This window comes from Xenopus laevis, chromosome 5S (assembly GCF_017654675.1).
Source record: "Xenopus laevis strain J_2021 chromosome 5S, Xenopus_laevis_v10.1, whole genome shotgun sequence".
NCBI lineage: Eukaryota > Metazoa > Chordata > Amphibia > Anura > Pipidae > Xenopus > Xenopus laevis.
Genome location: NC_054380.1, coordinates 122,100,887 through 122,117,623, shown reverse-complemented (window position 1 = coordinate 122,117,623; position 16,737 = coordinate 122,100,887). Strand labels below are relative to the sequence as shown.

At 35.3% G+C, this 16,737-nt stretch overlaps 1 protein-coding gene across 17 annotated transcripts in view; it reads left to right on the top strand.

Annotated features, from left to right (window-relative positions):
• LOC108718228 (myelin transcription factor 1-like protein) overlaps positions 1-16,737 on the top strand; it is a 311,370-nt gene that overhangs the window by 283,670 nt on the left and 10,963 nt on the right. For 12 of the 17 annotated variants that reach the window (XM_041565032.1, XM_041565041.1, XM_041565044.1 and 9 more), the window contains 5 exons: positions 7,290-7,352; positions 10,174-10,257; positions 13,155-13,376; positions 15,670-15,699; positions 15,789-15,880. In XM_041565032.1, the coding sequence (XP_041420966.1) occupies positions 7,290-7,352; positions 10,174-10,257; positions 13,155-13,376; positions 15,670-15,699; positions 15,789-15,880 (491 nt within the window). The remainder of the gene's footprint in view (positions 1-7,289; positions 7,353-10,173; positions 10,258-13,154; positions 13,377-15,669; positions 15,700-15,788; positions 15,881-16,737) is intronic. The other 5 variants (XM_041565040.1, XM_041565035.1, XM_041565039.1 and 2 more) reach the window with 2 other exon arrangements.

Here is a 16,737-nt window from a genome sequence, read left to right as displayed (position 1 = left end):
ACTCCAGCGTTTTTTGCAACTTTTATGACTTTCTGGCATACAGGATATGATGTCACTGACATAAGATTGGAGAGGATGTAGCTTCATTTTATCAGTTTGACCGGTCTAAGTGGTGAAGGAAATTCTGGCATAAGGTAACGTTCTGTAAAATTTGCACTTTATTGAATTTGCGGAGTAACGACCGTTCACCTGAGTGAAAAGTAGCCTGGAGATAGTGCGGGAAACTGCGCTAGCGACAGTCTCTTTCTCTGGCAAATTGTCGTCTATGCCTGTTAGTAAATTGGCGATGTCCCTGCGGATGAGATTTATGACTAAATCAATGGCCACTTCACCCTTGGGTAAATCTGCCCATTTATATTCAGAAGGGATTTTTTATAATAATAGCTGGGAAGATGTGAAATTCTCTTCTTGAATCAGTTGTACAGGCTGATACATTAGATAGCTTTAAGAAGGGGTTGGATGGTGTTTAGCAAGTGAGGGAATACAGGGTTATGGGAGATAGCTCATAGTACAAGTTGATCCAGGGACTGGTCTGATTGCCATTTTGGAGTCAGGAAGGAACTTCTCCCCCTCTGGAGAGGCTTCAAATGGGATTTTTTTGCCTTCCTCTGGATCAACTAGCAGTTAGGCAGGTTATATATATATATATATATATATATAACTTATAGACTTAAAATGTTGATGTTGATGGAAGTGTATCTATTTTCAACTTCCTATGTTACTATGTAAAGTTGTGAAATATGGTTGTGTAATGTTTTAATGCAACAACATTAACTATGTGGGTAAAAGGAGCAAATTCAGAATCAAACCTTTAACTGTAGACAAAATTTGTGTTGATTAAGCTTTTTAAGTCAAAAAACATTTACATACTGTATACTTTAAGGAGGAAGTATAACTCTTGGGCCTCATCCCTTGGATGTTCCTGTCTGTTTGTGCATGTTGAGCATTGGCACTATAATGTGTAGATTTACTTCTGTATACTAGGCCTCCCCAACTGGCAGCTTGGGGTCGAAATGTGACTCTCTAAGAGCTTTTTATGACCCTAGAACTCACGTTTTTATGACATCACAATGTTGTTATTATCTGGTCCTAATGTATAAAAGTAAATGTTTGACCCATTGCATGGCAACATTAATTAGATGAAAGTAGTGTGATTTCTTGTAGACTACTAGTTAAATATTACCATTATCATGTAACATTCTGGTCATGACAACACTCTCTTTAGCCCCTTTGAATTTCATTGTTTCCCTTACATTTCTATAGAAAAAACGGAATTTGTTTCTCAATCTCTAAGGTCAAAAATGTTTCCAAATCTCTAAGTAACCATGGGCCCCATCTTGTATGTACAGGTATGGGACCTGTTATCTATAATGCTTGGGATCTTTCCATAATTTGGATCTTCATACCTTATGAGGGTTATTTACTAAACTCCGAATGCAAAAATCTCAAAATATTTGTGATTTATTTTTTATAAAATCTGACTGTTAAAAAATCAAAATTTTTTCGAAATTTATTGAACCCCGAGGATGGAAAAGTTTGAATCTGAAAATCCGGCATCTCAGACCTGTCAAGGTTGCATATAAGTCAATGGAAGAAGTCCCAAGATTTTTTGATGTGCGATGGATTTCGTGCAATACTCCAAAGTTTTAGGACAAAAATCGAAATTTTTGGGTAAAAAATCGTGAAAATTGGATGAAAAATCTGAAAAAATCATGAAAATCAGATTTTTTTCCCACAAAGAAAATTTTAGGGAAAATGTAATAGTAAATAAGCACGAAAAACCTGAGTGGATTTGATCAGTGTTTGTAGCAGAAAATATTGAAATAAATTTGGACTTTGATAACCCCCTTAGTCTTTTAGAAATCCATGTAAATATTAAATTAACCCAATAGACTGGTTTTGTTTCAAATAAGGAGTAATTATATCTTAGTTTGGATCAAGTATAGTGATGGGCCAATGTATTCGCCAGTCATGGATTTGCAGCGACAATAAAAAAAAAATTGTCGCGCATAAAAATTGTCGTGCAGCAAAATTATTTTGACGCCCATTGACTTTAATGCGTTTTGCGGACTTTTCACGGTGTGGCAAATTTCTTCGCCGTTCCGCACATTTTTCGGCCCATGGAATATATGGGAGACGGATGGCCTTTCAGTAATTTGGAACTTTCTGGATAACGGGTTTCCGGATAACGGGTCCCATACCTGTACCTGTTATTACATTTTCCCCAGTATCTCAGTGTAGCATTGCTTTACCACTACTGTATATTTCATTATGTACCTACAGCTTTTTATGTGTGGTTTTGACACAAAACTGGGATTCTAATTCCAGCATTGTCAGTAATTCATTTACAGCAACCCCTTTTTGTGATAATGATAAAAATATGAAATAAGGTTGGAACATTAAAACATTTGCAAATTATATTTTTATACAGAAGAGTGCATAGAGTGAGCTCTCAGGGTTTTCTTCCGGATCTATTTCATCATGATTCCAACCAGTGCTGCATTCTCCATGGAAATGCAGGAAATAAACATCTCAGCTGGATTTTTATTATTATTATTATTTCCACATATGGTCTGCTGCTTATTGATAGGACCTCCCTACCACTATATGTGACGTGCTGCAATTACCAATACTTATTTATGTGTCTGTAGGCTTCTTTTATTTTTTTTCTTTTGGTTACAGATTACATAACAGAAGCATCTTTATAAAACAATGCTGCCACCTTGTGCTAAGTTCAGTTCACAATGGCTTGAAGTCATATAGTCTAATACTCTTATAGAATAATTCATCAAATTGAATTTACGGTTGAACCTAAGTAACATACAGTATACCCAATAGATAGATCTGATAGATAGAAGGATATTAAAACAATTTGTTTGCATAAAGAAAAAACGAAACTGTAATTCTAAGCAACGTTGCAGTATCCGTTCATTAAGCCTTTCTGATGCTTTTAAAGTTATTTGTAAATATAGTAGCAATCAAAAGTAGTATTAGTAGTATTAAAACCATATAACAGTCAGATCTCCTCCAGGTCAGTTACGTAGCAGCATAGCAAAGTTGTTTTAGGAGTCAATGCTTTTATCTTATTCTTTCAGAACATGGATAATATTTGAAATCCCTTACTGGCAGCACATAGTCATGGGTAGAAAAACAGCTGCAAAACAGTTGTGGCAAAACAAGCCTAATGGGTTTATGGGGGTCCTTATTTATGAAAGTCTGAATTTATCTGACTAAAAAAAAAGTCTGACTAAACTAGAATCCGTGATAAGACCTTATTTATTATCTAATCAAAATTTTTTCGGATCGGGGACAAACAAGAAAAATTTTACAGACAATCCTAACCGTACATTTGTTTCAGAATTTTCTCCGAATTGCTTGATTTTTTCTGACATTTTCCAGAATTTTCAGATTTTTGTCTGAAAAGCCATAGAAACCTCCAAATAGGATAGGGACCTCTTCCATTGACTTATATACAATCTTGGCAGGTCTGAGATGCCAGATTTTTGGATTCAGACTTTTTCCATCCTCTGGGTTGGAAAAATTCTAGGGTTTTTTTCCACAAAAATTCAGATTCTATAGTTAAAAAAACTCAAATTATTTTTTGCATTTGGCCTTTAATAAATAACCCCCTTAATGTTTAATTTTTTTATGCAGACTAAAAGGGATTCTGTCATGATTTTTATGATGTGGTTTTTATTTCTAAATTACACTGTTTACACTGCAAATAATTCACTCTACCATGTAAAATTTAATTCCTGAACCAACAAGTGTATTTCTTTAATTGTAAAATTGGTGTGTAGGTGCATCTCAGGTCATTTTGCCTGGTCACTTGAGTTTCAGAAAGAGCCAGCACTTTAGGATGGAACTGCTTTCTGGCAGACTGTTGTTTCTCCTACTCCATGTAACTGAATATTTCATAGGGGGCCATGAATTTTACTATTGAGGGCTGTTCTTAGATCTACCACGCAGCAGTTTCCTTGTGTTATGGAGCTGCTATCTGGTTACATTCCCATTGTTCTGTTGTTAGGCTGCTGGGGGGGGGGGCACAGGGAAGGGTGATATCACTCCAACTTGCAGTACAGCAGTAAAGTGTGACTGAAGTTTATCAGAGCACAGCTCACATGACTGGAGACAGCTGGGAAATTGACAATATGTCTAGCCCCATGTCAGATTTCAAAATTAAATATAAAAAAATCTGTTTGCTCTTTTATGACAGATTTCAATGCAGAATTCTGCTGGAGCAGCACTATTAACTGGTGCGTTTTTAAAAAAAAATTTCCCATGATAGTATCCCTTTAAGGTATAGTAATCCAAATTTCAGAAACATACCTTATGCGGCAATCCCCAGGTCCCTGGCATTCTAGATAATTTATCCTATACCTGTATCACTATCCCTAACCCTGGCTGGTTCTCTTTCACTGGGGCCCATTGCTCAGTGGCCAACACAAGTACTTATCACTAATCACATCACTTACTAATTTCTGTTCATGGACCACAAAAAAATGAGAAGTGCCTGTTTATGTGCTGGTTTGATTCTGGTCAATTTGTATATTGACCTAACATCACTTCAGTAGTTCCAGCTATAAATGAGAAGCCCAAGTCCCTTTTCTAACGTAAAAAATATTCCTAACGTAAAACATATTTTGAACGTCTCCAAAATTATGAAAAAAAAACTAAGCCATTCAGCAACATAATACTGCTAGAAAATTCTATTTATTTATCAAGTCAGAAAATTTCTCACTATTTTTTTTAAAACCATTCCAACCAAATTCACACTGACTTTTTTTACAGTATTTATCAATACATTTTCATGAAAAAATCTGATGCAGGAAAAGACTTGATAAACTTGTAAAAATATCTGAATCATACATTTTTTTCGGATTATCGTCTGAAAACCACAAAACCCTCGGATCATTGCACGAAACCCAGCGGAGATCAAGATATTATCCAGTTGTAAAAGTGCCATCTGCCAAAGACTTCTACATGACCTCGGCAGGTCTGAGTTTGAGTACTTTTCTTTTTTCCTGTGAAAAAAAATGGTGTTTTCCTCTTTAAAAGTCTAACCAGAAAAAAATCAGACTTTAGTAAATGACCCCCTTTTAAATGTATAATTCAAATTTATAAAGTTACCAGGGCTGCACCGAATTTAGCTACATATTATTGCTAGAGAATTCTACATTAAGGGGGTTATTTATAAAAGTCTGAAAATTTCTCTCTATTTTTTTAAAAAAAAAACTCTGACAGAATTCCCACTGACCTTTTTAAAGTATTTATCAATACATTTTGACAAAAAAAATCTGGTGCAGGAAAAGACTCGATAAAATCATAACAATATACAAATTGTACATTTTTTTGGATTATCGTCAGAAAATCACAAAATCTTTGGATCATTGCACAAAACCCAGCAGAAATCATTATATCTTCCAGTTGTAAAAGGGACATCTACATTCTACATGACGTCGGCAGAACTGAGTACTTTTTGTTTGTTTTTCTCCGGAATAATTGTGTTTTTCCCCTTTAAAAGTCCGACCAGATAAAATCTTTAGTAAATAAACCCTAAATGTATAGTTTAAATTTCTAAATTTATTAGGGCTGCAACGAATTCTTGATTCTTGATTTGGTTTAGGATTCGACCAAGATTCAGCCTTTCTCATCAGGATTCGGATTTGGATAAATCCATGTTCCTGGCCGATCTGAATCCAAATCAAAAAACATGTGAATTTTTGTCACACAAACAAGGAAGTTCTCTTTCCTCCTTGTTTCCCTAATTTACATATGCAAATGAGGGTTCAGATTAAGTTCAGTATTTGGACAAATCTTTCACAAAGGATTCGGGGTTCAGCCAAATTCTAAGACTAAGTGGATTCGGTATAATTTACCCCTATTGGTTAGACATAGGGGCTGATTCACTATGGGTCGAATATCGAGGGTTAAGTAACCCTCGATATTCGACTAGGAATTGAAATCCTTCGACTTCGAATATCGAAGTCGAAGGATTTAGCGCAGAAAATTCGATCGTACGATCGAAGGATTATTCCTTTGATCGAACGATTAAATCCTTCGAATCGAACGATTCTAAGGATTTTAATCCAACGATCGAAGGAATATCCTTCGATCAAAAAAACTTAGGCAAGCCTATGGAGACCTTCCCCATAGGCTAACATTGACTTCGGTAGCTTTTATCTGCCGAACTAGGGGGTCGAAGTTTTTTTTAAAGAGACAGTACTTCGACTATCGAATGGTCGAATAGTCGAACGATTTTTAATTCGAATCCTTCGATTCAAAGTCGTAGTCGTAGTCGAAGGTCGTAGTAGCCCATTCAATGGTCGAAGTAGCACAAAAAAACCTTCGAAATTCGAAGTTTTTTTTACTTCGAATCCTTCACTCGAATTTAGTGAATCAGCCCCATAATGTAGATTTAATTTTGTATCTTTTCTTTACTTTAAATAATCTAATACCTTCCATGATTTAAGTACTAATTCTTGTTTTTGCATTCTTATAAATGCTTATTGTAAACAATTACTCCCAAATCTGGTAAATGATAACCACTACCTGAAACTGGTTCAAGGTACATCCTGCACCGGTTATAGTTAAATTATAGATAGCAGTTATTTACTTGGTGATCTTGCAGCTGCATATTAAAGTATTTTTCAGTAATGGTAAAAATTATACCCAATACTATTCAATACCAAATACAATACTATACCCAAATATTCAATTCCACATGTTGGTGGCTCCAAACCAACAAAAATATTGCAATCAAGGAATATTAAAAAAAATACAAGGGGTAAAAATAAAATTTAAATTTATTACATACAAATAATACAATTAATCAGTCCAGTCTACCAATATAAAACAATTAATTTGTGATAAATCAATACAGAGACCAATAAAATGCATATAATTCTGACGATAATTCTGTTAAAATTCCATAAAACCAATTTTGATAAATATAAAGTTAAAAGCCCGTTCAATTAGGCAAAGACAATTTATTTTTCTATTTTCAAATGCAGAAAAGTATTTTTTGGCACATATATCTCTGGTGGTCCTAAAAACACAATTATTATTGCATTTATCCATTGGAAAGCTGAAGTGGTCCTCTCTGGATTTGCCTTCATAGGCAGAAATTATGATCCAGTTGTTGGCCAGGTAGACCAAAAGATTGAATAGGCACAAAGTGCATGAATAGGGCAACATCCACATGGATTTTTATCTGTATGCCACCTTAAAAATTTCAAAAAATTGGATTCTTGTACTTACAAGCTGTTCTACCTAAATCTCTGTTTTAGGTGTCCGACACCTGGTTGTGATGGCTCCGGACATATTACCGGAAATTATGCTTCACATAGAAGGTAAGAAATGCGAACCTACAGTAAATAATCCTTGGTAGAAATGAATACAGGTATGGTATATATTACCCAGAATATTTGGGACCTGAGGTTTATTGGATTAAATATCTTTCCATAATGTTGAGCACCGTGGCTTCAGACTACTACAAAAAACATTCACAACACAGTGGTCCCAGTAGTATATAAGAAATTATACATATTCAGAATATTCTAGTTTTTTTCTGTACTCTAACATTTTACTTGCACCATACTTGTTCCTTATCCTTCAGCTGTAAAACAGACACCTCCGAACTGTCCCGTTTTTCGAGGGACAGTCCCAATTTTGACAGCTCAAACTGCAGTCCCGGATTGTTACTGAAATGTCCCGAATTTCTTTTTGATCTCCTGCACTGAACAGCCAGAAAAAGATACAAAGTTTCTGAAACTTAATTGCTTTTTCATTAGCAAAACTGTAAAAAAACACATAAAAAACGAAATGTGTTTAAACTTTCATAACCTGCCAAATTTTGTAAAATTACTATGGTAATTAGAGGGTGTGGCCACAAAAATGGGTGTGGTCAAAAATCCCCTGCCACGCCCCCGCACACCAAATCTTTTTGTCTCTCTATCTATTTCCAAAATGTTGGGCATGCTTGGACAGAGGGCTGTTTGAGCCTTCCTACAGACATGAAAGGATAGCAATTCCTGGTCACTTTTAATGCTGTTTTAAAGTCTTATTTTGTCAAAAACTAAAAAAAACTTGTCATACTTCGCCAACGACAGCTCATTTAAATATAGGATTTATATGTACTTAGAGCAAAGAAGACAGCAATGCAGTAATTGCTCATTTTTTGAGAAGGTTTCCCTCTTTTTTTTCAGATAATGAATGCCACTTTTATTACTGGATTAGATTTTCACTCTATACATACTATTGAAAATTACTAAAGAGATGCAATGCATCAGGACCATTTCCCTATACAGGAATGGGACCCGTTATCCAGAAAGCTTGGGACCTGGGGTATTTAAGGGATCTTTCCTTAATTTGGATCAACTAAAACAAATATAAAATCATTTAAATGTTAAATAAACCCAATAGAATTGCTTTGCCTCCAGTAAGGATTAGTTATATCTTAGTTGGGATCCAGTACAAGCTACTGTTTTATTATTAAAGAGAAAAAGCAAATAGTTATTAAATATTTGAATTATTGTTTCAAATGGAGTCTTTGGGGCAGATTTATCAAGGGTCGAAGTGAATTCAAGGGAATTTTCGAAGTAAAAAAATTCGAAATTCAAAGTAATTTTTTGGATACTTCGACCATTGAATAGGTTACTAGGACTTTGAATTTACTTTGACTTCGATTCGAAGTAAAAATCGTTTGAATATTCGACCATTCGATTATCAAAGTACTGTCTCTTTAAAAAAAACTTTGACTTCAATACTTTGCCAAATTAAACCTGCCGAAGTGCTATGTTATGCTATAAGTAAAATTGTTTGATCATACTCCAAAATCGTTTGATCGAAACTATTGTACTTTGATCGTTCGATGGGCAAATTCTGTGAAAAATACTTTGAATTTGGGGCGTCTCGCCGAAAAATTTGCAAAACGGCATCTTGTTTCGCTGGTGAAAATGCGATGGCATCAAAAAAAAAACGGACGCCGGCATCCTTTTTTTTGACGCTGGGAAATGGCAGTTTTGCGAATTTATTCACCGGTGGCGAATCGCAGGAATTTGCGCCAGGCAAATAAATTCGCCCATCACTAGTAGCCATTTGCAAAGTCATATTTATTGTAGTTAGTAACCCCTTTTAGGATCAAATAGAGTAATACAGCTGTTCCGCATCATTAAAATAAAGGATAATCCTTGAAAAGTATAAGGCCGTTACGTATAGATTTGGCAATACAAGTATGGGACCTATTATCCAGAATGTTCGGGACCTTGGGTTGCGCATTGGCGCAAACTATAAAATTCGCAAACGGTCTTCCAAAGGCATAACTTTTCGCATTGCAAATAGTTTTTCCGTTAGTGACTTTTATTACCTCCCCCCCCCGATACTGGTTTTGCTTCCAATAAAGATTAATTATGTCTTAGTTGGGATCATGTACAAGGCACTGATTTATTATTACAAAGAAAAAGGGAAAACATTGGATTATTTCATTATAATGGAGTCTATCGGAGCCATTCCATAATTATGATAACAAGTTTTCGGATAACGGATCCCATACCTGTACATGTAACATTCAATAGAATAAAATGATCTCATATTGCTGTTTGTTAAACAGGAACTCACTAGATCTCACTAGATCATATATTCTAAAAGTTTTTTAAATTCACAGAATCAGAGATTTTTAACCAATTGTTTCTTAAATAGTTTAACTTACTGTGCCTCCAATTTGTGTCTGAATGTTACCCTCCCATCCAGATTGTAAGCTCTATGGGGCAGGAACCTTAGTTCTTTTTATCTCCTTGACAATAAGCACTTAATATGTATTGTAACTATACTTTATAATTACGTGTATGGTATGTTTATACTTATTTGTACTTATTGTAAAGACGCCCTGTTTCTTCTGCTAACTATGCTGATTGTTCTGCTGTAGAGTGTTTTGCCCTTAAGGAGCGCTATACAAATAAAAATACACATACATATACATGCATACAAAATCCCTCGTCCTCCAACAGCCATTTTCCTGCTTTTTAGATTCAATAGTAAGAAATTACATTTATTTAAAATTAGAGGAAGATGTAATTTCCCCAATTTCTTCACACTTTTCCAACACAATATTCAGTGTATGTCACTACAGTTATCATTCCTGGGCTGAAATTTCTTCTCTTTTTTTTTAATAAGTCTTTCAGGTTGTCCAAGAGCAAAGAAAAGTGGCATCAAGATAGCACAATGCAAGGAAGATAAAGAAGATCAAGAACCAATAAGGTTAACCAAACAATGATGATCTTGTAAAGAGCTATTACTTTTAACACTGCCTACACTTCCACTGCTGCAAATACCTAATCTATCGATACCCACTAGGAATCTAATTTAACAGTTTACAGTAGTACATATCTCCACAGCAATTCTTATTTATGACAACTGTTGGGTGGAACACATTATGCCATTGTAATAAATACACGATCTTCCATTAAAAAAGGATATTTATTTTGACATATCCCTCATATTATTTATGTTTCAACACATTTCACTGGACTTCAATCTATTTAAAATCTGTCTTTATTTACTTATTTTCCTCAATTGGTTTTCACAATATCCTTACTCCTCTCCCTTATGCCAGTCACCCCTACCATCTCAAAGCCTTCCCTCTTTTGTTATTGTCCTGGGAGATTGATTGCTTTTCACTGGAAGATATCAGACTTTGTGCTTCCAATAAGAACACATCTGGGATACCTACACATGGATTCCCAAAGTGCGGTGTTGTGCCAGTCATTGGTACCCAAAATATAAGCTCATGCATTTTTGGATCAGATAATAAACCCATAGATATTATATTATCAACAGAGCAGATAAGTCAAAATCTGGTATGAACCTAAAAAACCTACTAATCTTAAATTAATCAACTCAGCAAAAAGAAATGTTCTACTTTCCTTTAGGCATCATAGCACTACATTTCTTTATTATAAGGGGGTTATTTATCAAAATCTGAATTTTTCTGATTTTTTTAAATAAAAAAGTCAGACCAAACTAGAATCTACGTTTTGCCCTTATTTATCAATAAAAAACGACAAAAAGCAGATCGACAAAAACCATGACTTTTTTAGATTGTAGCATGGAAACTGTGACTTTTTCGGATTGTTGCGCGAAAAGTCAAATTTTTTTGTGAAACTGGCGGAAAAGCTTGAAATGTTCAGATTATCGTATGAAACCCAACGCAGATGATTATATATTGAAATTTCAAATAGGACCTCTGCCAATGACTTCTACAGGATCTTGAGAGGTTAAAGATTGAGTACTTTCAGATTCTGATTTTTTCCTCTGGGTGTAATAATCTCGCTTTTCCCACTGAAAATTCGGATTTTATAGTAAAAAAAAAAAAATTCTCAAGTTTATTAGCATTCTGACTTTGATAAATAACCTCTTTAGTGTAGCAGATGCTTCTACTTTTTTTGGTCATATATTTTATCAATCAACAGGTTAAATTATTTTTTATTGCAAGAATTAAAACCACTCTTTTTATTGGGTGAAGTTCGTCTGCCTTTTGTTTCCTGTTGAGAAATGTTCCCATACTGTGTTGCTACAACACCTGGAATGGGCCCCCTATCGTTTTATAATCCTTTTACAAGAAGCTACAATAATCCTTTTACAAGAAGCTAAATCGGGGCATTGTCTATTATGTTACTTAAGCCTGTATTACAAAATTGGAGGTACACTCCAGGGGGCAGATTCACTACAGGGCTAAGTGGCTAACGCTAGCGTTATCGCTACTGAATGGGACGTTACTCCGCAAATTCATTAAAACGAGGATTTTACTGAACATTACCTCTTTTGCCAGACTTACCTTCGCCAACTCAGACCAGGCAAAGTTCAATGGAGTACATACATATCATATTCTGTGAGTGGAAAATGCATCAAAGTTAAAAAGACGCTTTTCATTTTTTCAGAGTGATAGCCTGCAAAAGTCCTAAAAAATTTTCTTTTTTGGTAATCAGTTTCCCACATACATTTTATAAGATATGGAACATACAGTACAGTATACAGTGGGATCATGTGTAGGGCATTATAACAACTCTATTGCCTTTATTAAGGTTCCCTGGACATGTGTAATTGCCACTGTAAATGTAATGTATTTGCTGCAACATATAACATAAAGACGTCCATTCAACTTTTAGGGGCCGATTCATGAAGCTCGAGTGAAGGATTCGAATTAAAAAAACTTCGAATTTCGAAGTGTATTTTGGGCTACTTCGACCATCGAATGGGCTACTTCGACCTTCGACTACGACTTCGACTACGAATCGAAGGATTTGAACTAAAAATCGTTCGACTATTCGACCATTCGATAGTCGAAGTACTGCCTCTTTAAAAAAAACTTCGACCCCCTACTTCGGCAGCTAAAAGCTACCGAAGTCAATGTTAGCCTATGGGGAAGGTCCCCATAGGCTTGCATATGTTTTTTTGATCGAAGGATATTCCTTCGATCGTTGGATTAAAATCCTTCGAAACGTTCGATTCGAAGGATTTAATCGTTCGATCGAAGGAATAATCCTTCGATCGTTCGATTGTAGGATTTGCGCTAAATCCTTCGACTTCGATATTCGAAGTCGAAGGATTTTAGTTCCCAGTCGAATATCGAGGGTTAATTAACCCTCGATATTCGACCCTTCATACATCTGCCCCTAAATTTCCCGCAGTATGCAAATTAACCTGTGCGCAAGACCTCTAGTGAATTTTTGCTAGGCAGAAATAAATGCTAGCGCATCTTCACTTTGAATTGCTCGCATTGGCGAAGTAACGCTAGCGAAAAGTTGCCAGTGTTCAGCGCCCATGATGAAACTCCGCATTTTAGTGAATTAGTGTTGTCTGAGCAAATTTTCACCTGGCAAAGTGTAGCGTTGGGTGCGAATTGGTCGCTGGCGACTTTTCGTTGGTTAGTGAATCTGCCCCTTAGTGTAGCATTAGCAGAAAGAATCATTGGGTTTTCACCTTTTTTTCACCTTTACTTTGTACTAAGCCCAGTTTGGTTGGTTGACCAAGACAAATATATCTCCACAAATTCAACTTTGCTATTTAAATTTTAAACATGAAAATCTACAGTATTGTTTGCTTCAGAATATTCCTGTAAATGTTGAATGATGGAAAAAAATGTTCTCAACATACAGGTGTCCAGTTCCTGGGTGTGATGGGCAAGGCCATGTCACTGGAAAGTATGCCTCACATCGTAGTGCTTCTGGGTGTCCGTTAGCAGCAAAGAGACAGAAAGATGGCTACTTGAATGGATCTCAATTCTCCTGGAAATCTGGAAAGACGGAGGGCATGTCATGTCCCACTCCTGGATGTGATGGCTCTGGACATATCAGCGGTAGTTTTCTTACACATCGCAGGTATGTCTCACTACTGTAATTAAATCATGCAATAAACTGTCTTTTGTGTTGCAAATGAATTGTAACTTTTTATAACTAAATCCCATTCCTATTTGGAAAATGTATTAAGAAATATACTTGGTGCTGTTCTTCTAACTACAACAGCCATTCAAGTCATTTCTAACCATTGATTGGTTGCTAAGGGTATGGGCATGATGGCAATTCCTTTATAATACACAAAATTATATCCTTATAAATGGTGAGTACTGATGTCATCAGTTATAAACCGTGAGTAGTGATGGCATTTCTGTCACATGACTCCCTGAATCTTGTGTATTACAATAAATAAAGTACCCCCTGTTGCAAAATATGAGGATATTAGAAGTTACCTCGGAGTTCCATGAGGCCTTCGGTCTCGTGTTTTTATATAGGCATGAAACTCCTCGGTAACCTTTTCACTATATACAATATATATATATATCTCATCTCTTCCCATTATTTTATAGCTTCTTCAGTTTTACATTTTTTTTTCATTCCTCTATTTCCAATTTTCCTTTTACTTCATATATCAACGGACACAATGTTTTCACCACTTTACTGGGTGAGGACTTAGCCTATAAGCCTGGTACTAACAATACTGCACATGCTGGGACACTCAGCCCATTATATAAAAATGTTTAATTATGAGATATTTTGTTTAATACTAAAGATATGGGAATCAGTTATCCGGAAACTCGTTATCCAGAAAGACGGAAAGACTGTCTCCCATAGACTCTATTTTTTCCATTTTATCTGTAGTAATAAAACAGTACCTTGTACTTGATCCAAATGAAGATACAAATCCTTACTGGAAACAAAACAGCCTGTTGGGTTTATTTAATCTTTAAAGTTTGAAGAACCAAATTACAGACAGATCCGTTAACCAGAAAAATCAAGTTCCAAGCATTCTGGATAACAGATCCCATACCTGTACATTATAAATAATTGTTATGCAGCTGCATGAAAGCATTCTCACCAACTGATAATGATAATATTTTAATACTTTTATACATTTTTACTCTAGACATTGTAACAAGTCTCTGTGCTATATATTGGTCACTAATTCAAGAAAAATATTGAATCAATACAGCTCCAGACAGTAATTTTCAACTGCAATGTGTTTTATTCAGCAGTGTAGGCACACTACATGTTTCAGGCACATGTTGATAAAGGGCTCTGCCCGAAACATGTAGTGTGCCTGCACTGCTGAATAAAACACATTGCAGTTGAAAATTACTGTCTGGAGCTGTATTGATTCAATATTTTTCTTGAATTATGCACATGGGGTGTAACACAGACACCTACTGAATCTTACAGCAATAAAGTGAAGAAATTGGAGACTGAATCATACCTACTATATTGGTCACTACCATTCAAGAGGTGGCAGTGACAACTGAGCATCTCTTGAATGGCAGGGTATAACTAATATGGGCATTAATGAGACGGAGGTAGCAAAAAGGAATTAAGGTAACTTGAAACTCATGTATGCAGGAGAAGTGCAAGAACGGGAAACAAGTAAAACAAATCAGGGACATGGTAGGACAGAAGAACAGGATTGTAACAAAAAATGAGAAGTAGTGATGACCAACCTTGCTGAAAATTCACGAAATGGCGACAAATTTGCCAAGTTCATTGAAGCCTATGGGCGACAGATTCTTTTTACCATTAAACGACATTTTTTTTCAACCATTGGAGTCTACTGCAAAACCTGGAGAAAAATTTTGCTCATCACTATTATAATTATTATAGTATGAAGAGAAGATAACCTAGAGTGCCAATTATTTAAATTTTTACATTTAAATGAAATATTAAGACACACATTTATAATTAGTCCTATCTTGCTTTCAATTTTTAAGGTTTTATCAAGATGTAATAAATATGCCAATTCTTTCAGGTAGAACCCTCCTTATCTCCTCCACCCACACTCATGTACCTCTAAAATCCTTCACTCAGCAGGTTACCTGGCAGCACGTGGAGCAAGAACTGAGATTATTGACAAGATGGGATGGGGCAGTCTAAATGGTTGGCAATTAAACAGTTTATACTGTAGAACCATATCATTGTATGGTATTCAACTGAGCAAAAAAGTTTAGTAGGTGTAGCGGCCCTATTTCTTAGGCTCCTGCTAAATATTTAACAGCTGTGATAAACCCCTCCATGATATCTAATGTTACACTAACTATTTAGTAAGAACCTTGATCAAAGTTACATGTAATGACACTAAATGGAGCCAAGGCAATATTGTAGCAATTATATTTCACATCTTCTGTTACAGAAATAAAGAAGATCTATCATATTTTCCAAGGTAAACTGAACGTGAGGCCAAACTAACCAAATGAAGTCTATCATTGTTCTTGCCATAGCTGATACATCTCGATCTCTCCCTTTTGTTAGTTTATCGGGGTGCCCAAGAGCCACTTCAGCTATGAAAAAGGCCAGATTATCAGGAGAAGAAATGCTGACAATAAAACAGCGGGCAACAAACGGTAGGTTCAGATTCTTAAAATCAAATGCCCAATGTTGTTGGAAACACACCAAGTGTAGTGGTATTTATCATGTACTATGGTATATCTTAAATCTTAGGGGCCAATTTATTAAAGCTTGAACTTTTCTGGTCGAGTTTTTAAAGGGTAAAAACTAACATTTTAAGAGGGAAAATCTTGAATTTTTCAAGATGTATTATGCTCCAAAGCTGCAGAAATTTTGATTCCGAAAATACTCCAGTTAAGCCTGTTGAAATCATGTAAAAGTCAGGCAGATGTCCCTTTAACAATTGGAAGATGCTTCTTGCCTTCATGATCTTTGAGGGTTTTGGGCTGGTTTTCGTTCAATAATAAAAGAAAGTCAAGTTTTTCCGTCGACAACTTGAAAAAGTTGCATGATTTGAACGTCAAATAAAAAATGTTGTACAATTCGATTTGACACATGAATTTGTCACAACTTATTCACGCACTGACTTTTTCAATCAGATTTATTGGTAAATTAATGGGGATTTGGGTTTGAATTTTATTTTTATTATAGTGAGAAATAGTCAAATGTCAGTAATACCTCCTTAATGTGCTTTTATATCCTATTATAGCTTGCTAAAGAGCAACTCACTAAAGTTTTTCCTACTCTCAGAACACATTTCACTAGTAGAAGAAATATATTTCATTCATCTGTTCACACTGCTGATATTTTTGGATGGAGGTGGCTTTTGGGCTGGTTAATATGCAAGCTTTACAGCTTAATACAATGATAAATTCTGTATTTTCTATTTCACTTTTTATCATTAAATAACTAATGTTGTATTGAAATAAAGGCATTATCTTGTATACTTAATCAACATTAGCATTATTTTTAT